This window comes from Betta splendens, chromosome 13 (assembly GCF_900634795.4).
Source record: "Betta splendens chromosome 13, fBetSpl5.4, whole genome shotgun sequence".
NCBI classification, from domain to species: domain Eukaryota; kingdom Metazoa; phylum Chordata; class Actinopteri; order Anabantiformes; family Osphronemidae; genus Betta; species Betta splendens.
In genome coordinates this window covers 3,499,688-3,526,353 of record NC_040893.2, presented here as the reverse complement: position 1 = coordinate 3,526,353, position 26,666 = coordinate 3,499,688, and the positions used below count along the sequence as shown (strand labels likewise).

General features: G+C 46.0%; 1 protein-coding gene across 10 annotated transcripts; it reads right to left on the bottom strand.

The window, feature by feature from the left end:
• Window positions 1-1,995: 1,995 nt before the first annotated feature.
• On the bottom strand, window positions 1,996-26,666 carry LOC114868506 (cellular tumor antigen p53-like). Of its 10 annotated transcripts, XR_008696459.1 has the most exons (18): window positions 25,655-26,614; window positions 23,330-23,514; window positions 20,562-21,002; window positions 19,480-19,538; window positions 19,165-19,257; window positions 18,875-18,996; window positions 17,669-18,469; window positions 15,322-15,506; window positions 14,719-15,160; window positions 12,736-14,621; window positions 11,127-11,567; window positions 10,044-10,102; window positions 9,729-9,821; window positions 8,493-9,560; window positions 5,889-6,073; window positions 4,142-5,072; window positions 3,926-4,038; window positions 3,754-3,780 (listed from the first exon to the last, which is right to left on the bottom strand). XR_008696459.1 is itself a non-coding variant. In XM_055514026.1 (12 exons), the coding sequence occupies exons 6-11, from the start codon at window positions 4,097-4,099 to the stop codon at window positions 2,658-2,660; spliced, it is 642 nt and encodes a 213-aa protein (XP_055370001.1). In that variant the 5' UTR covers window positions 4,100-4,279; window positions 5,889-6,073; window positions 8,493-9,560; window positions 9,729-9,821; window positions 10,044-10,102; window positions 11,127-11,567; the 3' UTR covers window positions 1,996-2,434; window positions 2,630-2,657. The 10 variants fall into 10 exon arrangements, 3 of the variants coding, with proteins under 3 accessions (XP_055370001.1, XP_055369999.1, XP_055369998.1); XM_055514026.1 differs by lacking the exons at window positions 12,736-14,621; window positions 14,719-15,160; window positions 15,322-15,506; ... (5 more) ...; window positions 23,330-23,514; window positions 25,655-26,614 and adding exons at window positions 1,996-2,434; window positions 2,630-2,745; window positions 2,991-3,061; window positions 3,148-3,230; window positions 3,313-3,437 and having other exon boundaries at window positions 3,680-3,780; window positions 3,926-4,279; XR_008696458.1 differs by lacking the exons at window positions 3,754-3,780; window positions 3,926-4,038; window positions 4,142-5,072; ... (5 more) ...; window positions 15,322-15,506; window positions 19,165-19,257 and having other exon boundaries at window positions 5,635-6,073; window positions 11,495-11,567; window positions 18,164-18,332; ... (1 more) ...; window positions 20,930-21,002; window positions 25,655-26,666.

The window sequence follows — 26,666 nt, the reverse complement described above, 5'->3', positions numbered from 1 at the left end:
CCGCACTAGGGAGTAAGCGGTTAAGAAGATGGATGGATGGATATAATATATCAATCAGTGTGTGTGTGTGTGTGTGTGTGTGTGTGTGTGTGTGTGTGTGCGCGCGGAGCATGGGGTCGTGTTGGACCTAGGGAGGATGCGGAATGTGAGGGTCGTGATGAAATAATTTGCAGGTGAAAGCACACACACACACACAAACACCGAGTTTCCAAGTTGGAGGAATCTTCACCGCGTTGGAGGAATCCCTCCGGTGGGATAACCTGCCACGTTGGATGATTTTTCACGTTGGATAAAGTGGAGAACGGTTCCCGAGTTCTCTGGCGGTGAGATGATTTCGGTCTCTCTGAGGTTTTAATATGAATATGAATATGAGTGCATATGAATGCATTGTGTACCCCTTTCTTTGATTACTGTTTTATATTTAATAAATATTTAGTATTTAATCAAAAGTTTTGCTTATTTGGTCTTTATTTTCTCCCTCATAATATGATAATATTCAAATAATGTGTGTGTGTGTGTGTGTTTTTCTTTTTTATTTTACATGTATGGGGAGCGTGGCTGCTGCGGGCACTGAGGCCTGCGCTATTGTGTCAACGCTATTCCACCAGTCTCAATGTGAGGAGCGCTGCGGCGGAACCCATTGACCAGTCGCCGCCTCATTTCCAATTTTTACACAAGTTTACACAAGTTTTCCCTCGATTTCCCAGGTTTCCCAGGATTTTTCCGAGTTGGAGGATCCTCCTGGTGGGAATAAATAGCCCCGGTCGGAGGACTTTTTCACGTTGGACAAAGTGGAGGACGGTTCAGGAGGAGTTGTCTGGCGGTGAGATGACGATGAGCCGGTTGGAGGATGCCTCGCCGGTTCAGATTTTGGGTTGGGTGCCTGTTTGCGGGGGGTGGGGGGGGGGGGGGGGGGGGGGGGGGGGGGGTGCGGCAAACCTTAAAAGTCGCAGAGAGAATACGTCACAGTACCACTTCACCTGACAAGCTTGGAACGAGCGTTTATCCACAGTCTCGTCGAAAGGTTCCAACGCTATGGCCTCTCAAGAAGAAGGTGACCTGCAAACCGACGGCTGCGCGGTGTTCGAGCCGCGGCTCGAGCGGACCACAGACTGTCTGCGCCTTCGCGTAGAAGAAGAGGGAACCCCGTGCCCGTTGGATCATAGCGGATTCCCAGACCCGGAAGGAGGCCTAGGCGGAGGCCTGGAGTGCGACTGTTTGTGTGGGAACGCTCTGGCCTCTGAGGGTGCCTTGAGGGACTTGTTGGACAAACACATCCTGGCCAGCGACGGACGGTGTGCTCGCGTCAAGGCTCATTACAGACACCGCCACCTGCCACCGGATCAATTGGCCTTGGACCTGGGCGAACTCAGGTTCGCCCACGGCATGGTGGCGTTTCCGGACGCCCTCTTATTTGCCAGCGGTGGCAAATGTTACCTGCTAAACGTAAAGCGATGCGTCATCTGTGCTGGCGCGGGGAGACGACACCGCGACAGATGCAAAGAAGTTTGCGAGAGATTCACGGCGTACCTGACCGACACCCAGCTGGACGACGACTACGGGCGCAAGCCTCTGCTGTACACGAAAAGGCCGAGCGAGAGGAGCGTGGTCGGCCCTCGCACTGCGGACAACCTGTTCAGGGAGCTGGGCAGCCGTGAGGGCATGTCGTATGAGCTGGACACCGTAGACACTCACGTGTGTGATGCGTGCGGCGTCAGGCTTTCCCGTTTCGTAGCGGGTGACAACATGCTGAGAGAGCATGTGTATCACGTGCACGTTGCCGGAGTGGAGGAGTGCGACTTCCTGGCGAAAAAGTTCTCTGGCAGAGAAAGCGTCCGGAAAGCAATGATAGGCAAGGAGCGTTACAGAAGGGGCTACGTGGCGTTCCCCGAGTTGATGCTGAAGGAGGCCGTGGAAGGCCATGTCGGCTTTGGCTACGATATGCCCTGCGTCGTGTGCGGCTCGCGGCGGAGCGAGAGCCGCAACCAACGCTGCGGGATACTGATGCTGGCCTTGTACTCCTTTATTTCATAACTGTTTTATATTATTAAATAAACTTTTGGCATTTAATCAAATGTTTTTGCCTGTTTGGTCTGTTTTATTTTTCGTTTAAAATGGTCAGCCCTTGCACGCAGCTGTCTGCTTGCATCATCATCATCATCATCATCATGTTCATCATCAGTGGGCCTGTGGCACGGGTGGAGGTAAAGGGGAGGAAAGGAGAAGGAAAAATAAAAAACAAAAAAAATGGGGTCGCGCCGGACCCCGGCAAGACGCCTGACGAGGAGGTACAGGGGGCTGGGGTCGCGCCGGACCCCGGCAGGACGAGGGACGGGGAGGTACAGGGGGCTGGGGTCGCGCAGTTCATCTGAACTCGATGATCGTGCAGCCTCCTGCTGAGGGATGTTGGCCAGGAAGCAACACTGAACATAACCTGCAGGAGATAAAAAAAAAAAAAAAAAAAACTATTTAAAGGGCTTTGTAGTTAAAAATAGTAAAGCCCCACTGAATCGTTAATACGTTACTGCTCAACGCATGCCCTCAGACTGATGGCAGGAATTAATGTAGAAACATCAAAGGGAGGTAAACAATGATTCATAGTCATGATCGTAGATGTTCGTACTCGTACATGGTGGTTAAAAGAAGGCAGATTGCAACTAGTCGCTGTCGCTTCGTTCTGCTTTTTGCAAGACGCGCTTTCCACTGGACGGCAGCAGTTCCTTAGAAGCCCTGGTTTTGTTTTTACTGTGGAGAGAGGAAACAAACAGTGACCATGCAGAACAGAGATGGGACACGTCTGGTTTAAGGGAAAAAGTATTTAACACTACAGCTATGCAATGCTGAAAGTCTCATGCAGCTGTTCCGTAGCAGCTAATGTTTATCAAAGTGACATCCGATCACAGTTTCTGTGTGTGTGTGTGTGTGTGTGTGTGTGTGTGTGTGTGTGTGTGTGTGTGTGTGTGTGTGTCTTGTAGTTTAAAGATACTTACGCCTCTTTTTCAGCCAGTTCTAATGCATCATTTATCTTTTTTAACATGTTATAGCGCTCACGGCCTTTAACCTGGAGAAAAAAAAAAGGATTTAAATTGAGAGCAGCAATTCTGTGACAACACTAGTTTTTTTTAAATACTTTGTGTGTGTACTAACTGGCAACATAAGTACTTCCTCCTCGTCTGTGCTTGAGCCAGACTTCCTTTTGCACATATCAGGATCTGTTGCTGGGGCACTTTCTAGAAAAGCAAAACGTGATCCGTAAGATAGAAGACAGCCAAGGTGCAAAGACAAACCCAGCATTAATAAACAAACACATACTTCTTTTCTTCACTTGTTTGGCCCCTGTCTGAAGTTTGGCACTATTTGCCTCCTCTGTTTTACGATCCCTGCCGGGACACGCGCAGACACGCACCTCGAAGCATCTTCGGCCCAAAAGTTGTCCGCTAAAAGGCAGTAGAAAAACATTTACTAAGGCTGCAAAAGCTATCTTTGAGGTGGGATAACAGTGATGCACAACTTCAACTTCAAGTTACATTTAGAAACAAAATAAACATAAAACAGGCAAATACATAAAGCAGGAGATCAAGTTACACCACGTCGACCCTCGGTTTCCATGTAACACTACTCTTTATCCAGCAAATACATTTCAGCTCACACCAATCCTGGTAGATGAAACCATACGTACTCTGAAGTCTCAAGGGTCAGGATGGGTCTGCGGTTCATGCCTCCCATGCAGGAGCTGTTGCACATGAAGTTGAACAGGATTGTGGTGATCTCTGAGCCCGGCTGAAACACATGCAGGATAGTAGTCGTTTAGTGCACGGGTAATTTCAGGGATGACAAACCGTGAAAGCGGAACGAGAGGCACAACAGAATGATAACATTTAATTGCTACGTTAGGGGAAAGGTCAGAAGTGAGAGGCAGTGATACCTGGGGCGGCTCATAGGGAACAGTCACACTGTGCCTTTTTGTGTTGTGATCCTCAAGATACTGAGGCCTTTGGCTGCCCTCCGCTCTGATCAAATGACTGCGATGGTCTGCAGCTGAAAAGGAAAAACCAAAAAGCCAAAGTATCTCTCTCTCTCGTTTTCTTTTAACAAACATTTTAAAACAGAAGGTATTATTTCACTGAAACGCTTTTCTTACCGTCTTCTTGTAGACAGCCATTACTCTGAGAACCGCACCGTGTGGAGGTTTACAACCAGGCTCAACTCCCCCGCAGACCGGTGGACAAGTCGCAGGGGGCGGGAGCTCCTCGACAGACCACCCTAACCTCAACTAAACCTGCCAACAGCAGCGCGCTGATCAGTGACTCGCTGTGGAAACATCGATGCCACTGGCTCTTCACACGCAGCGACTCGCTCTGGGCACGAAAATTTAGCAAATGGCCACAATGAACAAGGCTGCACACGAACGCCACAATGAGAGCTACGAAAGAATGGGTTTCTAACGCGGCGCCAAGACCCCGGCAGGACGCTTGACGGGGAGGTTCTGTGGGCCGGGGTCGCGCCTGACCCCGGGAGGACGCCTGACGGGGAGGTACAGGGAGCTGGGGTCGCGCCGGACCCCGGCAGGACGCCTGACCCCGGCAGGACGCCTGACGGGGAGGTTCCGTGGGCCGGGGTCGCGCCGGACCCCGGGAGGACGCCTGACGGGGAGGTACAGGGAGCTGGGGTCGCGCCTGACCCCGGGAGGATGCGGGACGGGGAGGTACATGGGGAGGTACAGGGAGCTGGGGTCGCGCCGGACCCCGGCAGGACGCCCGACGGGGAGGTTCCGTGGGCCGGGGTCGCGCCGGACCCCGGGAAGACGCCTGACGGGGAGGTACAGGGAGCTGGGGTCGCGCCGGACCCCGGCAGGACGCCCGACGGGGAGGTTCCGTGGGCCGGGGTCGCGCCGGACCCCGGGAGGATGCCTGACGGGGAGGTACAGCGAGCTGGGGTCGCGCCTGACCCCGGGAGGACGCCTGACGGGGAGGTACATGGGGCTGGGGTCGCGCCGGACCCCGGCAGGACGCCCGACGGGGAGGTTCCGTGGGCCGGGGTCGCGCCGGACCCCAGGAGGATGCGGGACGGGCCTGTGACGAAGAAGAAGGGAGCGGTGACCGAGCCGCAGCGGATCCTGCGACGCGTAGGTGCCTTGTGGCCAAAAACGTAAAAAGAATCAAAAGTTTCATAGTTTGTCTCGTGGGGTCAGACTGACCCCCTCGAAGGCTGCGTGAGGGTTAAATGTTCCAAAGTAAGTCTTCACAACATGATGGCTGGGACTGAGCTTTTGCTTTCTTGCCGACCTGTAGATTTCCCCATTGCTGAGCTCCTCTGCAGGAGACGGAGGTGTTGGCTTAACATGAGGTTGGTTTATGCGCCTTATGATCTTGGTACTCCCCACAAAAACGGGTCCACAGCAGGAGTGTGATTTTTAAATGTTTTCAGAGTTAATGAACTAGAATAAACCAAGTAAATGTCAAATCTTAGCTCTGTTGTGCTGACACCAACCATTGGGTGAGAAAACAAGGTTTAAATTTGATTTATGCAAATAGAGAAGATGAAATATTATCAGCGTTGAGTCTTTCATTCATGTCCCCCGTGACACAAATGTGAACAAGTCTATAGCCTAAACAACCAACTACCACACAGACCTGTAAAGAACTGACCATGACGTCTTCACAGACTGACTGGAGCTGGGCTGCATGTGCAACAAATAATCCAACATGTGCATGGCTTAGGTTAGATCTGGCAATAAAAGCATGTGACACCGCGTGGTCCAACGCCAGTTAATTGAATGAACCCAGTGCCGTATCAAACTGGTAAATGACAGACTTTCTAGAAACAAACGCAACATATGAACAATATACTGTTACAAGTACATACACACACAAACAAGACTTACGTACTGTGCATTATGATGATGCATCACTGCTGCTAAAGTTTACTCCACCTCAGCCAATACTTGGGGCTGACGTTGCTGTGGCATATCATAATTAAGTCTCAGCGCAGAGGATGAACCCGTCCCACCAGAGGCTTGCTAAGAGGTGGTAGCGGTGGAAGAGAGGCTTGATAAGAAGGTTGGTTGGGGCACCTGAAACAAAAATAGTAATCAACCAATAGTTTAAATTAGAATTACACGGAACAAACCGAAACAAATTTAAAGAGCAGAGACAGAATTTGTTTAACCAAAGGAAACCCCCTGCAGTTGTAGGAGATGCTTCTCTGCCTCTGCTTGCCAGCATGTATCAGTGTTGCCAGACATACAGTAATTATCGTTTTTAGAGCGAAAATAAGAAACGCGAGTTCAAAATGTTAACAAACTAGTAAAAGACTCCGGTGGTGCAGAGAATGGCCAATAGACCAAGCTACTTTTCCGGCCTGTCTGCGAGTTGGACGCACGCTACGGTTCAGGAGCGGATTCAACCTGTTCAATGAGGCCGAATCCTTCTGCCGCTGCGGTATTCAAGGTGCGTTGGACATTACGATGTTAAAAGCATGCAGAAGAAAACACGGACACGACATCGAGTCTCTAGTTCTGAAAATCAATAAAATTGTCGAAATAACTGAACCTCCTTGATTTCCATAGACTATGTGCCCATAGAATAAGTTTGTTTTAAAACTCACGTGACTTTTAAAGTTGTTACATTTCATACGATAGTTTGGGTTAAAATGTGATCATCTTAAAAGCGACAGTACTATATTTCTTTTTTTTCTTCTTTTTTTCTCCGGCGCCGGTCGAGCTGGCTGCTGGTCACAACAGCTCCTGTCCTCTTACTTCTATTTATTACTTTCTTCACCTACTCAAGTTTGTCTTTCTAGTGTTTTGTTAGTAGCATTAGTGTACACAACCTGTACACAGCTTTTATATAGTTTTTCTAAGTTTGGCGCAGTACAAACGCTGTTTTAAAGCTACGATGTGCGTCGGGGTCAGAGCGCGCATTGTTTACACCGCGGAGCAGCTGATCGCGCTGCGCAGCGCCGTAGTTCTGCCCAGAGACAGACACGAGATCACCGCTGAGGTGCTGGTGAAGACCCGACGTGGGCGCCGCGCCGGAAAACTACGACGGGAGAAAACGAGACGCTTCAGGCCAAGAGGAAGGGAGGGGGTCTGGCTGTGTTTGTGATCATCAGGTGGTGTATGTCAAAATGAAGCCGTGTAACAGAGACATTGAGCTGTTAGCGGTGGGCATGAGGCCATTCTACCTGCCATGGGAGTTCACACACGTTATAATAATTGCTGTGTACGTCCCACCCTCCGCTAACGCTGACACAGCTTTTGAGACCCTGCTCTCAGTCACCAGCAGGCTGCAAACACAGCACCCACAGGCCCTCTTCCTGATCTCTGGGGACTTTAACCATGCACCTCCCTCAGCTGCTCTGCCTACATACACCCAGTATGTGACCTGCCCCACCAGAGACAATAAAACCTTGGACTTATTCTACGCCAACACCAAAGAGGCCTACACTGCATCCTGCCTCCCACCACTGGGCAGAGCTGACCACAACATCCTGCATCTCCTGCCTGTGTATAAACCTGTTGTACACAGGCAGCCGGTGGTGCCCCGCACAGTGAAGAGGTGGACAGCTGAGAGCGAGGAGGCTCTCAGGGACTGTTTTAAACACCACTGTGTGGACGGAGCTCTGCGAGCCACATGGGGAGGACATTAACGCAATAACAGACTGTGTAACGGATTACATCAACTTCTGCTGGGATAACACCGTTCCCACCAGGCGGGTTCGGTGTTTCACCAACAACAAGCCGTGGGTCACCTCTGATATTAAAGTTCTGCCAAAGGAGAAGAAGAGAGCATTTAAATCAGGGGACAGGGAGGAGGTGAGGAGGAAAATCCGTGAGGGGAAGTCCAGCTACAGGAGGAAGATGGAGGAGCAGCTGCAGCAGAACATTGTCAGTGAGGTGTGGAGGAGCCTGAAAACCATGTCAGGCTTCAAAGCTCCACACCCACAGGCCGAGGGGGACCCGAGCTGGGTCAACGAGCTGAACTCACACTTTAATAGGTTTGACCAAGCACCCACTCACACCTCCCAGCAGCTGCCTCCAAACCTTTTGTCACCTCATACCACTGGATTACCAGCCCCCACAGCCCTTCACACCTTTACACAAAGCCCTCTACCCTCAGCCCTGACGACTGGCGACTCATACCAACAACACCCCCTCACTTCACACCACACTGAGACACTCCCTCAACCCCTATCCTTCTCCAGCACCCAGGTGAGAAGTGAGCTCTTTCTCACCTAGAGAAGCCCGGCAGCACTGTGAGGATCATGTTCTTTGACTTCTCCAGTGCCTTCAACACCATCCAGCCGGTGCTTCTGAAATACAAACTGGAGGAGTCCCCACAGGGGACTGTACTGGCCCCCTTCCTCTTCACCCTCTACACTTCAGACTTCAGACACAACACGGACAGCTGTGTTCTGCAGAAGTTCTCTGACGACTCTGCGATCGTCGGACTGATCACCGATGATGACGACGCAGAGTACAGAGGACTCACTCAGAACTTTGTGGACTGGTGCCAGCGGGAACACCTCCTGATCGATGCAGGGAAAACGAAGGAGATGGTGGTGGATTTCCGCAGACGGCAGCCTGCTGTCATCCCACCGATGCACATCCAGGGAAGGGACATTGAGAGAGTGGACTCTTACAAGTACCTGGGTGTGCATCTGAACAAAAAACTGGACTGGACTCATAACACGGATGCACTGTACAGGAAGGGTCAGAGCAGACTGTACCTGCTGAGGAGGAGTGAGGGGGCCACTCCTGAAGACCTTCTATGACTCTGTGGTGGCATCAGCCATCCTGTACGGTGTGGTCTGCTGGGGCGGCAGCAGCATCACAGTGAGGGACAGGAAGAGACTGGACAGGATCATCAAGAGGTCCAGCTCTGTCCTGGGCTGCACTCTGGACACGGTGCAGGAGGTGGGTGAGAGAAGGGTCCTGGCTAAACTGACATCCATCATGGACCAGGACTCTCACCCACTGGAGGACTCACTGTCTGCTCTGGAGAGCAGCTTCGGTAGCAGACTGATCCACCCTCGCTGTGTGAAGGAGAGATATCGTAGATCCTTCCTACCTGCTGCTGCTGCTGTCAGACTGTATAAATCAGAACTGTTGACCACGTCCCACTACAGTCACTCACCCACTGCATCAGTGGTTTATATAGCAACCTGCTCTGCACAATATTTGTGTAAATCTGTGAACAATCATGTATAATGTTACCGGTACAAATCTTATACCCATTACCGTGCAATAACCCTGCAATGACCTCATACTCACTCTAACTGTACTGTACTGCTTTGTACTGTGCCAACACAAACTGTTCTGTACCTGTATTCTCGCTCATCTGTACTGCTGTTGTGAGAAGTAATTTCCCCACTGCGGGACTATTAAAGGTTTTCTTATTCTTATTTCCCCATCTGGCAACACTGCACAATATTCACCTTTAAGTCCATAAATGGGCACGTCCCAGTGGCCACACTCGTCTCTCCTGGAGGTCCAATCTAGGTTTGGATGTCTGCCTCCATAAATCTGTGTGACCATCAGTTCCATTTCTTCAGTGAACCTGATAAGTGAGGATGAAATAGCAAAAGAAAATGGGGAGGTTACCCATGAATTCAATATGAATTAATCTGATTTTAGGCGTGTCTATAATAAACAGCAAAGTCCGGGCTACAACGCTATAAATGTCGGTCACGTGCATCAAAAACAGACGAAAATATGAAACAATCACCCGTTAGTGTAACGCTCTTCATTGCAGCCTCTCTCCCTGACCGTACGAAACTACTGAAGCCAGCTTGGACTTTTATCTTCTCGTTTTATTGGCCTGCAGGAAACAAATAACAAACATGTAGATGTATGTTTCCGTGTCTGCACTGCACAGCTCCCCCTCATCGGTGCATGCGGCAACGTGAGAGCCCAGCCAGCAAAACTTGCTAAACATAATTTACAAAGTTGGCGCCACACGGCAGCCATACAAGCAAAAAGATGAGGTGCTTAAACAGGGTGGTGAGCATAGTCTAAAACAATGAAATAACAAAACCCATACCTGCAGGAAACTAATAAACATGTAGCTGTAGGTTTCTGTGTCTGCACTCCACAGCTCCCCTGAATAAATTGACAGATAAACAAAATTGCCACAATACAACAAAACACAAATTTGCTAACATGCCAACACGAGGAGCTCAGGTCACCAAGCTAATCCTCGTAGGCAAAACCAAAAATTACCCAACAAATCTAAACAAATTATTACGAGAATGACGAGTAATGTAATATAATGAGCAGCAAATAATGCACAGCAAAAACAGCAACACAAACTGATTTCTGCAAGAAAATGTAAAAATAAATCAAGCGCCTTTCTCCACACAACCTACCCTCATCGGTGCATGCGGCAACATGAGACAGGACAGACAGAGCAGGTAGTACGGAAACAAAAAAAGTTCAAAAAGTGCGGTGTGCAGTACGGAAAGTATTAGAGTGGACGAAATAAAAAAAAATCCAACAGATAAAATTCACAAATACAAATTTAAATTATTAACCGATTAAAACAAAAAGATAATTTAATCTTAAAATGATATAAACCATTTACAAAAAAAAAAAAAAACACACAAAAAACTTCATTACACCAGCACGGGACAAATTTGTGGCTCTACCGCTACAATAATTTTTGCAACACAAATAAACTCCTCAAATAAAAGCCACTATTCTGAAAAAGGATCTAAGGACATGCGCCAAAGAATAGCATAGCATACGCCACCAATACGCGTGGCAAGTTATGATCTGATGAACGACGGACGCTAAGCTAATCGCTAGCTAAATGCTTTGCGTACACATTGCCATATAATAATATTACTGCTGTCCATATTACTGGCAAACACACTCCCTTTAAAAACAAAACTATTATATGTGCACACAATCTAAAGAAATAACAGAATTAGTTATTCGAATTAAACAATTATTTACTTTTTTCTTTTCGAGCTAGAGACTTCACGTAGTGCGTGTTTTCGTTGACAGGGTTTTTTTAGACATGTAATGTCCGACACCGAATGAACACCGCGCAGCAGCGGCTTTAGCTTCACTTTAGCTTGAATCGTAGCGTCTAACACCAGGTAAAGCCGCTTGATTTCCTTACCAGATTCTTTTCATCCAGTAATTTGCTTCGGTTCTGAACACACTTCCTTATTTTCGCCCTTATCGCAATACTGGACAAACGGTACAAGTGTGCATATAAACCTGAGCAGGTAACTGAACCAATCAGCAGCGCTTATAATGTGATTGACAGAGAAGAGGAGCCAACCAGGTAGGCGTGACAACAGTTTCTGGTGACGTGCGCACAATCTAAACAACATCAAAACATGATGGAAATATACAATAATTAGGCCCTGAAAAGCATGATAGTATGATTATGATGTCTTTGAACAAAAATCCAGATCTGTCCAGTCATCTGTGTTACAACTTTCCATCCTGATGCCTAATGATGTTGGAGTGACGAAAACTCACATTGTCCCAAACTATCACATACTTTGGCAGGTGATCTCCACTCCGACCCCTCTCTTCTTCAGGGATGAGATCTCTGTAGAGAGTTTGTGATGTGTAAGCACACCATTGTCAGACATAGAACATTGTGTTGTGCTTCACCCATATATATACTTGCCAGTTGATGGTTAAGGAGATGCACCTTTGTTAGAGAAAGTCAAGTCACCTGAGAGCAATTTACCAAATCAGGACAGATTTAGAAAGAAACATATAATGGAGATGTATAGAAATATATTTGTCACATTATGACAACTCGGTCAACCATTTTGCAGTTAATGATTTATACGATGAACTAATGACTAGATGTTTTGAGGAGTAAGACTATTGCGCAGTGAACTATATAATACATTTTGATCAACATGACATAAACAATTGATAATGTAGCAAAGAGCTGGGAATTGTGCAGAATCATTTGAATGGATGTACCAAAGCATTTGCAACTGGTTCAAAGTGAAAAAAAGAGAAAAAAGAGAAACTGCTTATATGATGTGCACACGTCACATCATGATGTGAAGACTGAACAAATAGTTTTGAGAATTTCACTCTGATCTGAGAATTGTACTAAAGCGACTGAGAAAAACTGTAAAGTACACAGTTGTATTGACAACATGATTAAGTAATTTGACTGTCTTGTTCATAGACAATGACACAAGGACTTGACATTCTGATGGCAATGCGATGAAGAGATGAACTAAAGATTTTGAGCAAGTTACAGGCTGTTGCAAGAAATCCAGTGTTTGGCTGTTTGTACAAATTGTTTTGAGAAATGCACACACATATTTGCAAACTTCAATTCTGGTCTAAGAATTGTACTAAAGCGACTGAGAAAAACTGTAATATCGTGCCTGCATTTCCAGATCACACTTGCACAGATTTAATTGCTAAACTGGCAACAGAATGATCCGTTAGCAAAGTCCAACAACGTGTCTATACGGTAGATTTAACTAAATTAAATAACCTTAGGCGATAATATTTAAGGCTGCAACTACCGAAAAGGGCAGGAGCGCTGCGGGAGTTTACAGTCGGTGCAGTCGCCATTTTAAAAATATGAATATTTTTAAACTTTGACCAAAATGACAAGTTACGTTGTCAATAAACACATAAATACACATACAATAGATGTATCGTACATATATCCTTTATTCATTCCAAACAATTCAGGCCATTTAAGTGATAAATATTAAAATTTACACGGAATTCACTACCCATCTGCCGTTGCTTGCGTCTCTAAACGTCAGCGTCCAACTGCAAACGGGGAACCCCCGTGACTGCGCGCCTTATATAGACTCGGTCGGGCCAAGCGTTTGTTGTTACCATGACATTGACTGACGCACGCGCTGACGTGCGTGAGCGGAAACAGGCAAATATGTTTATCTCCCTGCTTGATAGCATCCTGGCAGGGGCGCTACTTAGCTTTCGGCGCTAACCACTGCTCCACTCCCGACACTTTAATTGCAACAGAATGATCCGTTAGCGAAGTCCAACAATGGCCATGTGTCTATGGGTAGATTTACATTGAACTAAATTAAATAACCTTAGGCGATAATATTTAAGGCTGCAGATACCGAAAAGGGCAGGAGCGCTGCGGGAGTTTACAGTCGGTGCAGTCGCCATTTTAAAAATATGAATATTTTTAAATTTTGACCAAAATGACAAGTTACGTTGTCAATAAACACATAAATACACATACAATAGATGTATCGTACATATATCCTTTATTCATTTCAAACAATTCAGGCCATTTAAGTGATAAATATTAAAATTTACACGGAATTCACTACCCATCTGCCGTTGCTTGCGTCTCTAAACGTCAGTGTCCAACTGCAAACGGGGAACCCCCGTGACTGCGCGCCTTATATAGACTCGGTCGGGCCAAGCGTTGTTTGTTACCATGACATTGACTGACGCACGCGCTGACGTGCGTGAGCGGAAACGGCAAAATGTTTTTTATACAACTGACATATTTTCACATGTGAACTTCACAACATAGATTTGTTTTTAATTTATTTCTTTGAATAATGTGTACATAAGTATTTCAGGTATTTATAATGTATTGATCAATTCAATTTAAAACACTTTATCTCTATTATTTATCCCTGAAGGCCAATTAAGGTAAAGCATCCAGGAAAATTAATATTACTAATAAGATCAATTAAAAGCGTCATTGTACAGGACAGCATTCTGATGGATAACTACTGCTGGGATTACAGTGTTTCTCCTATTTGGGTCCTGCATCAGGGAGTCTGTGTCCTGATGGGAGCCACTGGAACATGGGACTTAGGATGTGAGGGGTCCCGACAGATTTCTTTCTTTGCAGGCTAATGGAATTAAACCAGGAGGTGACGGAGAAAGCGAGCACACTCAATAACGAAGTAGTAGAAGAGCCGCACAGTTGGCTTCCGTAAATGAAGACGTTGTACTGTAGCTTCAAGTCTGCTTGTACAAATCTCATCAGGACTTCCAGAAAAACAAAGAACATTTAAAGAAGAACAAATGTTGTATAAAAATGTAACTACAGACAAGTCAAAAGCTACAATAGAGGAGTGGAACTACTGGTACTATTGTACATTTAGCTACAGTACAGTTATGCCACTTCTTCAGTAGACGTGTCTGTGTAAATGTCTTCAATAAACTTAATCCCATTCTTGGTCAAATCTTAGAGCTTTTGTCAAAAGCATGTCAAAACTCCAAGTCAAACCTCAAATTCACACTATGAAGAAACATATTGGTAATAAGACATTTTCTGTAGTATTACCTAATGAATACATCTCATGTTATTACCAACATCAGAATCACAACTGTTTTTTTTTCCTGTTCTCGGGAACAAACTTCATCCGCTGTCACGTTATTTTTCTTTATCACAGTTCAGATTCAGATGTATTGCAGCCAACGTTTTTTCCTCCACCAAGTATTGAGTTGGTTCCCTTCCATTATCAAACAGTGAAACACACACTTGGCGTGTAATAATGCAAGCTGCAGAGTAGATCCATGTCCGTCTATAACCAGCAAATCCCGAGTAGGTGGCAGCTCACAGCCCACAACTTTAGGGAGTGCCTTCATCTGCGCTGCGAGGTTCTGTAGGGCGCAGTCTCTGGAAGAAGAGAAAGGACACACGCAGCATCTTAAATGTTCCAAAGTAAGTCTTCACAACATGATGGCTGGGACTGAGCTTTTGCTTTCTTGCCGACCTGTAGATTTCCCCATTGCTGAGCTCCTCTGCAGGAGACGGAGGTGTTGGCTTAACATGAGGTTGGTTTATGCGCCTTATGATCTTGGTACTCCCCACAAAAACGGGTCCACAGCAGGAGTGTGATTTTTAAATGTTTTCAGAGTTAATGAACTAGAATAAACCAAGTAAATGTCAAATCTTAGCTCTGTTGTGCTGACACCAACCATTGGGTGAGAAAACAAGGTTTAAATTTGATTTATGCAAATAGAGAAGATGAAATATTATCAGCGTTGAGTCTTTCATTCATGTCCCCCGTGACACAAATGTGAACAAGTCTATAGCCTAAACAACCAACTACCACACAGACCTGTAAAGAACTGACCATGACATCTTCACAGACTGACTGGAGCTGGGCTGCATGTGCAACAAATAATCCAACATGTGCATGGCTTAGGTTAGATCTGGCAATAAAAGCATGTGACACCGCGTGGTCCAACGCCAGTTAATTGAATGAACCCAGTGCCGTTTCAAACTGGTAAATGACAGACTTTCTAGAAACAAACGCAACATATGAACAATATACTGTTACAAGTACATACACACACAAACAAGACTTACGTACTGTGCATTATGATGCTGCATCACTGCTGCTAAAGTTGACTCCACCTCAGCCAATACTTGGGGCTGACGTTGCTGTGGCATATCATAATTAAGTCTCAGCGCAGAGGATGAACCCGTCCCACCAGAGGCTTGCTAAGAGGTGGTAGCGGTGGAAGAGAGGCTTGATAAGAAGGTTGGTTGGGGCACCTGAAACAAAAATAGTAATCAACCAATAGTTTAAATTAGAATTACACGGAACAAACCGAAACAAATTTAAAGAGCAGAGACAGAATTTGTTTAACCAAAGGAAACCCCCTGCAGTTGTAGGAGATGCTTCTCTGCCTCTGCTTGCCAGCATGTATCAGTGTTGCCAGACATACAGTAATTATCGTTTTTAGAGCGAAAATAAGAAACGCGAGTTCAAAATGTTAACAAACTAGTAAAAGACTCCGGTGGTGCAGAGACTGGCCAATAGACCAAGCTACTTTTCCGGCCTGTCTGCGAGTTGGACGCACGCTACGGTTCAGGAGCGGATTCAACCTGTTCAATGAGGCCGAATCCTTCTGCCGCTGCGGTATTCAAGGTGCGTTGGACATTACGATGTTAAAAGCATGCAGAAGAAAACACGGACACGACATCAAGTCTCTAGTTCCGAAAATCAATAAAATTGTCGAAATAACTGAACCTCCTTGATTTCCATAGGCTATGTGCCCATAGAATAAGTTTGTTTTAAAACTCACGTGACTTTTAAAGTTGTTAAATTTCATACGATAGTTTGGGTTAAAATGTGATCATCTTAAAAGCGACAGTACTATATTTCTTTTTTTTCTTCTTTTTTTCTCCGGCGCCGGTCGAGCTGGCTGCTGGTCACAACAGCTCCTGTCCTCTTACTTCTATTTATTACTTTCTTCACCTACTCAAGTTTGTCTTTCTAGTGTTTTGTTAGTAGCATTAGTGTACACAACCTGTACACAGCTTTTATATAGTTTTTCTAAGTTTGGCGCAGTACAAACGCTGTTTTAAAGCTACGATGTGCGTCGGGGTCAGAGCGCGCATTGTTTACACCGCGGAGCAGCTGATCGCGCTGCGCAGCGCCGTAGTTCTGCCCAGAGACAGACACGAGATCACCGCTGAGGTGCTGGTGAAGACCCGACGTGGGCGCCGCGCCGGAAAACTACGACGGGAGAAAACGAGACGCTTCAGGCCAAGAGGAAGGGAGGGGGTCTGGCTGTGTTTGTGAACATCAGGTGGTGTATGTCAAAATGAAGCCGTGTAACAGAGACATTGAGCTGTTAGCGGTGGGCATGAGGCCATTCTACCTGCCACGGGAGTTCACACACGTTATAATAATTGCTGTGTACGTCCCACCCTCCGCTAACGCTGACACAGCTTTTGAGACCCTGCTCTCAGTCACCAGCAGGCTGCAAACACAGCACCCACAGGCCCTCTTCCTGATCTCTGGGGACTTTAACCATGCACCTCCCTCAGCTGCTCTGCCTACATACACCCAGTATGTGACCTGCCCCACCAGAGACAATAAAACCTTGGACTTATTCTACGCCAACACCAAAGAGGCCTACACTGCATCCTGCCTCCCACCACTGGGCAGAGCTGACCACAACATCCTGCATCTCCTGCCTGTGTATAAACCTGTTGTACACAGGCAGCCGGTGGTGCCCCGCACAGTGAAGAGGTGGACAGCTGAGAGCGAGGAGGCTCTCAGGGACTGTTTTAAACACCACTGTGTGGACGGAGCTCTGCGAGCCACATGGGGAGGACATTAACGCAATAACAGACTGTGTAACGGATTACATCAACTTCTGCTGGGAAAACACCGTTCCCACCAGGCGGGTTCGGTGTTTCACCAACAACAAGCCGTGGGTCACCTCTGATATTAAAGTTCTGCTAAAGGAGAAGAAGAGAGCATTTAAATCAGGGGACAGGGAGGAGGTGAGGAGGAAAATCCGTGAGGGGAAGTCCAGCTACAGGAGGAAGATGGAGGAGCAGCTGCAGCAGAACAATGTCAGTGAGGTGTGGAGGAGCCTGAAAACCATGTCAGGCTTCAAAGCTCCACACCCACAGGCCGAGGGGGACCCGAGCTGGGTCAACGAGCTGAACTCACACTTTAATAGGTTTGACCAAGCACCCACTCACACCTCCCAGCAGCTGCCTCCAAACCTTTTGTCACCTCATACCACTGGATTACCAGCCCCCACAGCCCTTCACACCTTTACACAAAGCCCTCTACCCTCAGCCCTGACGACTGGCGACTCATACCAACAACACCCCCTCACTTCACACCACACTGAGACACTCCCTCAACCCCTATCCTTCTCCAGCACCCAGGTGAGAAGTGAGCTCTTTCTCACCTAGAGAAGCCCGGCAGCACTGTGAGGATCATGTTCTTTGACTTCTCCAGTGCCTTCAACACCATCCAGCCGGTGCTTCTGAAATACAAACTGGAGGAGTCCCCACAGGGGACTGTACTGGCCCCCTTCCTCTTCACCCTCTACACTTCAGACTTCAGACACAACACGGACAGCTGTGTTCTGCAGAAGTTCTCTGACGACTCTGCGATCGTCGGACTGATCACCGATGATGACGACGCAGAGTACAGAGGACTCACTCAGAACTTTGTGGACTGGTGCCAGCGGGACCACCTCCTGATCGATGCAGGGAAAACGAAGGAGATGGTGGTGGATTTCCGCAGACGGCAGCCTGCTGTCATCCCACCGATGCACATCCAGGGAAGGGACATTGAGAGAGTGGACTCTTACAAGTACCTGGGTGTGCATCTGAACAAAAAACTGGACTGGACTCATAACACGGATGCACTGTACAGGAAGGGTCAGAGCAGACTGTACCTGCTGAGGAGGAGTGAGGGGGCCACTCCTGAAGACCTTCTATGACTCTGTGGTGGCATCAGCCATCCTGTACGGTGTGGTCTGCTGGGGCGGCAGCAGCATCACAGTGAGGGACAGGAAGAGACTGGACAGGATCATCAAGAGGTCCAGCTCTGTCCTGGGCTGCACTCTGGACACGGTGCAGGAGGTGGGTGAGAGAAGGGTCCTGGCTAAACTGACATCCATCATGGACCAGGACTCTCACCCACTGGAGGACTCACTGTCTGCTCTGGAGAGCAGCTTCGGTAGCAGACTGATCCACCCTCGCTGTGTGAAGGAGAGATATCGTAGATCCTTCCTACCTGCTGCTGCTGCTGCTGTCAGACTGTATAAATCAGAACTGTTGACCACGTCCCACTACAGTCACTCACCCACTGCATCAGTGGTTTATATAGCAACCTGCTCTGCACAATATTTGTGTAAATCTGTGAACAATCATGTATAATGTTACCGGTACAAATCTTATACCCATTACCGTGCAATAACCCTGCAATGACCTCATACTCACTCTAACTGTACTGTACTGCTTTGTACTGTGCCAACACAAACTGTTCTGTACCTGTATTCTCGCTCATCTGTACTGCTGTTGTGAGAAGTAATTTCCCCACTGCGGGACTATTAAAGGTTTTCTTATTCTTATTTCCCCATCTGGCAACACTGCACAATATTCACCTTTAAGTCCATAAATGGGCACGTCCCAGTGGCCACACTCGTCTCTCCTGGAGGTCCAATCTAGGTTTGGATGTCTGCCTCCATAAATCTGTGTGACCATCAGTTCCATTTCTTCAGTGAACCTGATAAGTGAGGATGAAATAGCAAAAGAAAATGGGGAGGTTACCCATGAATTCAATATAAATTAATCTGATTTTAGGCGTGTCTATAATAAACAGCAAAGTCCGGGCTACAACGCTATAAATGTCGGTCACGTGCATCAAAAACAGACGAAAATATGAAACAATCACCCGTTAGTGTAACGCTCTTCATTGCAGCCTCTCTCCCTGACCGTACGAAACTACTGAAGCCAGCTTGGACTTTTATCTTCTCGTTTTATTGGCCTGCAGGAAACAAATAACAAACATGTAGATGTATGTTTCCGTGTCTGCACTGCACAGCTCCCCCTCATCGGTGCATGCGGCAACGTGAGAGCCCAGCCAGCAAAACTTGCTAAACATAATTTACAAAGTTGGCGCCACACGGCAGCCATACAAGCAAAACGATGAGGTGCTTAAACAGGGTGGTGAGCATAGTCTAAAACAATGAAATAACAAAACCCATACCTGCAGGAAACTAATAAACATGTAGCTGTAGGTTTCTGTGTCTGCACTCCACAGCTCCCCTGAATAAATTGACAGATAAACAAAATTGCTACAATACAACAAAACACAAATTTGCTAACATGCCAACACGAGGAGCTCAGGTCACCAAGCTAATCCTCGTAGGCAAAACCAAAAATTACCCAACAAATCTAAACAAATTATTACGAGAATGACGAGTAATGTAATATAATGAGCAGCAAATAATGCACAGCAAAAACAGCAACACAAACTGATTTCTGCAAGAAAATGTAAAAATAAATCAAGCGCCTTTCTCCACACAACCTACCCTCATCGGTGCATGCGGCAACATGAGACAGGACAGACAGAGCAGGTAGTACGGAAACAAAAAAAGTTCAAAAAGTGCGGTGTGCAGTACGGAAAGTATTAGAGTGGACGAAATAAAAAAAAATCCAACAGATAAAATTCACAAATACAAATTTAAATTATTAACCGATTAAAACAAAAAGATAATTTAATCTTAAAATGATATAAACCATTTACAAAAAAAAAAAAAACACACAAAAAACTTCATTACACCAGCACGGGACAAATTTGTGGCTCTACCGCTACAATAATTTTTGCAACACAAATAAACTCCTCAAATAAAAGCCACTATTCTGAAAAAGGATCTAAGGACATGCGCCAAAGAATAGCATAGCATACGCCACCAATACGCGTGGCAAGTTATGATCTGATGAACGACGGACGCTAAGCTAATCGCTAGCTAAATGCTTTGCGTACACATTGCCATATAATAATATTACTGCTGTCCATATTACTGGCAAACACACTCCCTTTAAAAACAAAACTATTATATGTGCACACAATCTAAAGAAATAACAGAATTAGTTATTCGAATTAAACAATTATTTACTTTTTTCTTTTCGAGCTAGAGACTTCACGTAGTGCGTGTTTTCGTTGACAGGGTTTTTTTAGACATGTAATGTCCGACACCGAATGAACACCGCGCAGCAGCGGCTTTAGCTTCACTTTAGCTTGAATCGTAGCGTCTAACACCAGGTAAAGCCCCTTGATTTCCTTACCAGATTCTTTTCATCCAGTAATTTGCTTCGGTTCTGAACACACTTCCTTATTTTCGCCCTTATCGCAATACTGGACAAACGGTACAAGTGTGCATATAAACCTGAGCAGGTAACTGAACCAATCAGCAGCGCTTATAATGTGATTGACAGAGAAGAGGAGCCAACCAGGTAGGCGTGACAACAGTTTCTGGTGACGTGCGCACAATCTAAACAACATCAAAACATGATGGAAATATACAATAATTAGGCCCTGAAAAGCATGATAGTATGATTATGATGTCTTTGAACAAAAATCCAGATCTGTCCAGTCATCTGTGTTACAACTTTCCATCCTGATGCCTAATGATGTTGGAGTGACGAAAACTCACATTGTCCCAAACTATCACATACTTTGGCAGGTGATCTCCACTCCGACCCCTCTCTTCTTCAGGGATGAGATCTCTGTAGAGAGTTTGTGATGTGTAAGCACACCATTGTCAGACATAGAACATTGTGTTGTGCTTCACCCATATATATACTTGCCAGTTGATGGTTAAGGAGATGCACCTTTGTTAGAGAAAGTCAAGTCACCTGAGAGCAATTTACCAAATCAGGACAGATTTAGAAAGAAACATATAATGGAGATGTATAGAAATATATTTGTCACATTATGACAACTCGGTCAACCATTTTGCAGTTAATGATTTATACGATGAACTAATGACTAGATGTTTTGAGGAGTAAGACTATTGCGCAGTGAACTATATAATACATTTTGATCAACATGACATAAACAATTGATAATGTAGCAAAGAGCTGGGAATTGTGCAGAATCATTTGAATGGATGTACCAAAGCATTTGCAACTGGTTCAAAGTGAAAAAAAGAGAAAAAAGAGAAACTGCTTATATGATGTGCACACGTCACATCATGATGTGAAGACTGAACAAATAGTTTTGAGAATTTCACTCTGATCTGAGAATTGTACTAAAGCGACTGAGAAAAACTGTAAAGTACACAGTTGTATTGACAACATGATTAAGTAATTTGACTGTCTTGTTCATAGACAATGACACAAGGACTTGACATTCTGATGGCAATGCGATGAAGAGATGAACTAAAGATTTTGAGCAAGTTACAGGCTGTTGCAAGAAATCCAGTGTTTGGCTGTTTGTACAAATTGTTTTGAGAAATGCACACACATATTTGCAAACTTCAATTCTGGTCTAAGAATTGTACTAAAGCGACTGAGAAAAACTGTAATATCGTGCCTGCATTTCCAGATCACACTTGCACAGATTTAATTGCTAAACTGGCAACAGAATGATCCCGTTAGCAAAGTCCAACAACGTGTCTATACGGTAGATTTAACTAAATTAAATAACCTTAGGCGATAATATTTAAGGCTGCAACTACCGAAAAGGGCAGGAGCGCTGCGGGAGTTTACAGTCGGTGCAGTCGCCATTTTAAAAATATGAATATTTTTAAACTTTGACCAAAATGACAAGTTACGTTGTCAATAAACACATAAATACACATACAATAGATGTATCGTACATATATCCTTTATTCATTCCAAACAATTCAGGCCATTTAAGTGATAAATATTAAAATTTACACGGAATTCACTACCCATCTGCCGTTGCTTGCGTCTCTAAACGTCAGTGTCCAACTGCAAACGGGGAACCCCCGTGACTGCGCGCCTTATATAGACTCGGTCGGGCCAAGCGTTTGTTGTTACCATGACATTGACTGACGCACGCGCTGACGTGCGTGAGCGGAAACAGGCAAATATGTTTATCTCCCTGCTTGATAGCATCCTGGCAGGGGCGCTACTTAGCTTTCGGCGCTAACCACTGCTCCACTCCCGACACTTTAATTGCAACAGAATGATCCGTTAGCGAAGTCCAACAATGGCCATGTGTCTATGGGTAGATTTACATTGAACTAAATTAAATAACCTTAGGCGATAATATTTAAGGCTGCAACTACCGAAAAGGGCAGGAGCGCTGCGGGAGTTTACAGTCGGTGCAGTCGCCATTTTAAAAATATGAATATTTTTAAACTTTGACCAAAATGACAAGTTCTCTCTGGAAGAAGAGAAAGGACACACGCAGCATCTTAAATGTTCCAAAGTAAGTCTTCACAACATGATGGCTGGGACTGAGCTTTTGCTTTCTTGCCGACCTGTAGATTTCCCCATTGCTGAGCTCCTCTGCAGGAGACGGAGGTGTTGGCTTAACATGAGGTTGGTTTATGCGCCTTATGATCTTGGTACTCCCCACAAAAACGGGTCCACAGCAGGAGTGTGATTTTTAAATGTTTTCAGAGTTAATGAACTAGAATAAACCAAGTAAATGTCAAATCTTAGCTCTGTTGTGCTGACACCAACCATTGGGTGAGAAAACAAGGTTTAAATTTGATTTATGCAAATAGAGAAGATGAAATATTATCAGCGTTGAGTCTTTCATTCATGTCCCCCGTGACACAAATGTGAACAAGTCTATAGCCTAAACAACCAACTACCACACAGACCTGTAAAGAACTGACCATGACGTCTTCACAGACTGACTGGAGCTGGGCTGCATGTGCAACAAATAATCCAACATGTGCATGGCTTAGGTTAGATCTGGCAATAAAAGCATGTGACACCGCGTGGTCCAACGCCAGTTAATTGAATGAACCCAGTGCCGTATCAAACTGGTAAATGACAGACTTTCTAGAAACAAACGCAACATATGAACAATATACTGTTACAAGTACATACACACACAAACAAGACTTACGTACTGTGCATTATGATGATGCATCACTGCTGCTAAAGTTGACTCCACCTCAGCCAATACTTGGGGCTGACGTTGCTGTGGCATATCATAATTAAGTCTCAGCGCAGAGGATGAACCCGTCCCACCAGAGGCTTGCTAAGAGGTGGTAGCGGTGGAAGAGAGGCTTGATAAGAAGGTTGGTTGGGGCACCTGAAACAAAAATAGTAATCAACCAATAGTTTAAATTAGAATTACACGGAACAAACCGAAACAAATTTAAAGAGCAGAGACAGAATTTGTTTAACCAAAGGAAACCCCCTGCAGTTGTAGGAAATGCTTCTCTGCCTCTGCTTGCCAGCATGTATCAGTGTTGCCAGACATACAGTAATTATCGTTTTTAGAGCGAAAATAAGAAACGCGAGTTCAAAATGTTAACAAACTAGTAAAAGACTCCGGTGGTGCAGAGACTGGCCAATAGACCAAGCTACTTTACCGGCCTGTCTGCGAGTTGGACGCACGCTACGGTTCAGGAGCGGATTCAACCTGTTCAATGAGGCCGAATCCTTCTGCCGCTGCGGTATTCAAGGTGCGTTGGACATTACGATGTTAAAAGCATGCAGAAGAAAACACGGACATAGAATAAGTTTGTTTTAAAATTCACGTGACTTTTAAAGTTGTTAAATTTCATACGATAGTTTGGGTTAAAATGTGATCATCTTAAAAGCGACAGTACTATATTTCTTTTTTTCTCCGGCGCCGGTCGAGCTGGCTGCTGGTCACAACAGCTCCTGTCCTCTTACTTCTATTTATTACTTTCTTCACCTACTCAAGTTTGTCTTTCTAGTGTTTTGTTAGTAGCATTAGTGTACACAACCTGTACACAGCTTTTATATAGTTTTTCTAAGTTTGGCGCAGTACAAACGCTGTTTTAAAGCTACGATGTGCGTCGGGGTCAGAGCGCGCATTGTTTACACCGCGGAGCAGCTGATCGCGCTGCGCAGCGCCGTAGTTCTGCCCAGAGACAGACACGAGATCACCGCTGAGGTGCTGGTGAAGACCCGACGTGGGCGCCGCGCCGGAAAACTACGACGGGAGAAAACGAGACGCTTCAGGCCAAGAGGAAGGGATGGGGTCTGGCTGTGTTTGTGAACATCAGGTGGTGTATGTCAAAATGAAGCCGTGTAACAGAGACATTGAGCTGTTAGCGGTGGGCATGAGGCCATTCTACCTGCCACGGGAGTTCACACACGTTATAGTAATTGCTGTGTACGTCCCACCCTCCGCTAACGCTGACACAGCTTTTGAGACCCTGCTCTCAGTCACCAGCAGGCTGCAAACACAGCACCCACAGGCCCTCTTCCTGATCTCTGGGGACTTTAACCATGCACCGCCCTCAGCTGCTCTGCCTACATACACCCAGTATGTGACCTGCCCCACCAGAGACAATAAAACCTTGGACTTATTCTACGCCAACACCGCATCCTGCCTCCCACCACTGGGCAGAGCTGACCACAACATCCTGCATCTCCTGCCTGTGTATAAACCTGTTGTACACAGGCAGCCGGTGGTGCCCCGCACAGTGAAGAGGTGGACAGCTGAGAGCGAGGAGGCTCTCAGGGACTGTTTTAAACACCACTGTGTGGACGGAGCTCTGCGAGCCACATGGGGAGGACATTAACGCAATAACAGACTGTGTAACGGATTACATCAACTTCTGCTGGGAAAACACCGTTCCCACCAGGCGGGTTCGGGGTTCCACCAACAACAAGCCGTGGGTCACCTCTGATATTAAAGTTCTGCTAAAGGAGAAGAAGAGAGCATTTAAATCAGGGGACAGGGAGGAGGTGAGGAGGAAAATCCGTGAGGGGAAGTCCAGCTACAGGAGGAAGATGGAGGAGCAGCTGCAGCAGAACAATGTCAGTGAGGTGTGGAGGAGCCTGAAAACCATGTCAGGCTTCAAAGCTCCACACCCACAGGCCGAGGGGGACCCGAGCTGGGTCAACGAGCTGAACTCACACTTTAATAGGTTTGACCAAGCACCCACTCACACCTCCCAGCAGCTGCCTCCAAACCTTTTGTCACCTCATACCACTGGATTACCAGCCCCCACAGCCCTTCACACCTTTACACAAAGCCCTCTACCCTCAGCCCTGACGACTGGCGACTCATACCAACAACACCCCCTCACTTCACACCACACTGAGACACTCCCTCAACCCCTATCCTTCTCCAGCACCCAGGTGAGAAGTGAGTGGACTCTTACAAGTACCTGGGTGTGCATCTGAACAAAAAACTGGACTGGACTCATAACACGGATGCACTGTACAGGAAGGGTCAGAGCAGACTGTACCTGCTGAGGAGGAGTGAGGGGGCCACTCCTGAAGACCTTCTATGACTCTGTGGTGGCATCAGCCATCCTGTACGGTGTGGTCTGCTGGGGCGGCAGCAGCATCACAGTGTGCATATAAACCTGAGCAGGTAACTGAACCAATCAGCAGCGCTTATAATGTGATTGACAGAGAAGAGGAGCCAACCAGGTAGGCGTGACAACAGTTTCTGGTGACGTGCGCACAATCTAAACAACATCAAAACATGATGGAAATATACAATAATTAGGCCCTGAAAAGCATGATAGTATGATTATGATGTCTTTGAACAAAAATCCAGATCTGTCCAGTCATCTGTGTTACAACTTTCCATCCTGATGCCTAATGATGTTGGAGTGACGAAAACTCACATTGTCCCAAACTATCACATACTTTGGCAGGTGATCTCCACTCCGACCCCTCTCTTCTTCAGGGATGAGATCTCTGTAGAGAGTTTGTGATGTGTAAGCACACCATTGTCAGACATAGAACATTGTGTTGTGCTTCACCCATATATATACTTGCCAGTTGATGGTTAAGGAGATGCACCTTTGTTAGAGAAAGTCAAGTCACCTGAGAGCAATTTACCAAATCAGGACCGATTTAGAAAGAAACATATAATGGAGATGTATAGAAATATATTTGTCACATTATGACAACTCGGTCAACCATTTTGCAGTTAATGATTTATACGATGAACTAATGACTAGATGTTTTGAGGAGTAAGACTATTGCGCAGTGAACTATATAATACATTTTGATCAACATGACATAAACAATTGATAATGTAGCAAAGAGCTGGGAATTGTGCAGAATCATTTGAATGGATGTACCAAAGCATTTGCAACTGGTTCAAAGTGAAAAAAAGAGAAAAAAGAGAAACTGCTTATATGATGTGCACACGTCACATCATGATGTGAAGACTGAACAAATAGTTTTGAGAATTTCACTCTGATCTGAGAATTGTACTAAAGCGACTGAGAAAAACTGTAAAGT

Bases quoted from the DNA above. Each gene is read 5' to 3' on its own strand.
- LOC114868506 (XM_055514026.1), bottom strand. From the start codon at position 4,099: ATGTTTGTTAAAAGAAAACGAGAGAGAGAGATACTTTGGCTTTTTGGT. The intron at 3,062-3,147 runs GTTAGTACACAC...TTTTTTCTCCAG, and splicing joins AGGAAGTACTTATGTTGCCA to GTTAAAGGCCGTGAGCGCTA. The intron at 2,746-2,990 runs GTAAGTATCTTT...CTCTCTCCACAG, and splicing joins GAACTGGCTGAAAAAGAGGC to TAAAAACAAAACCAGGGCTT.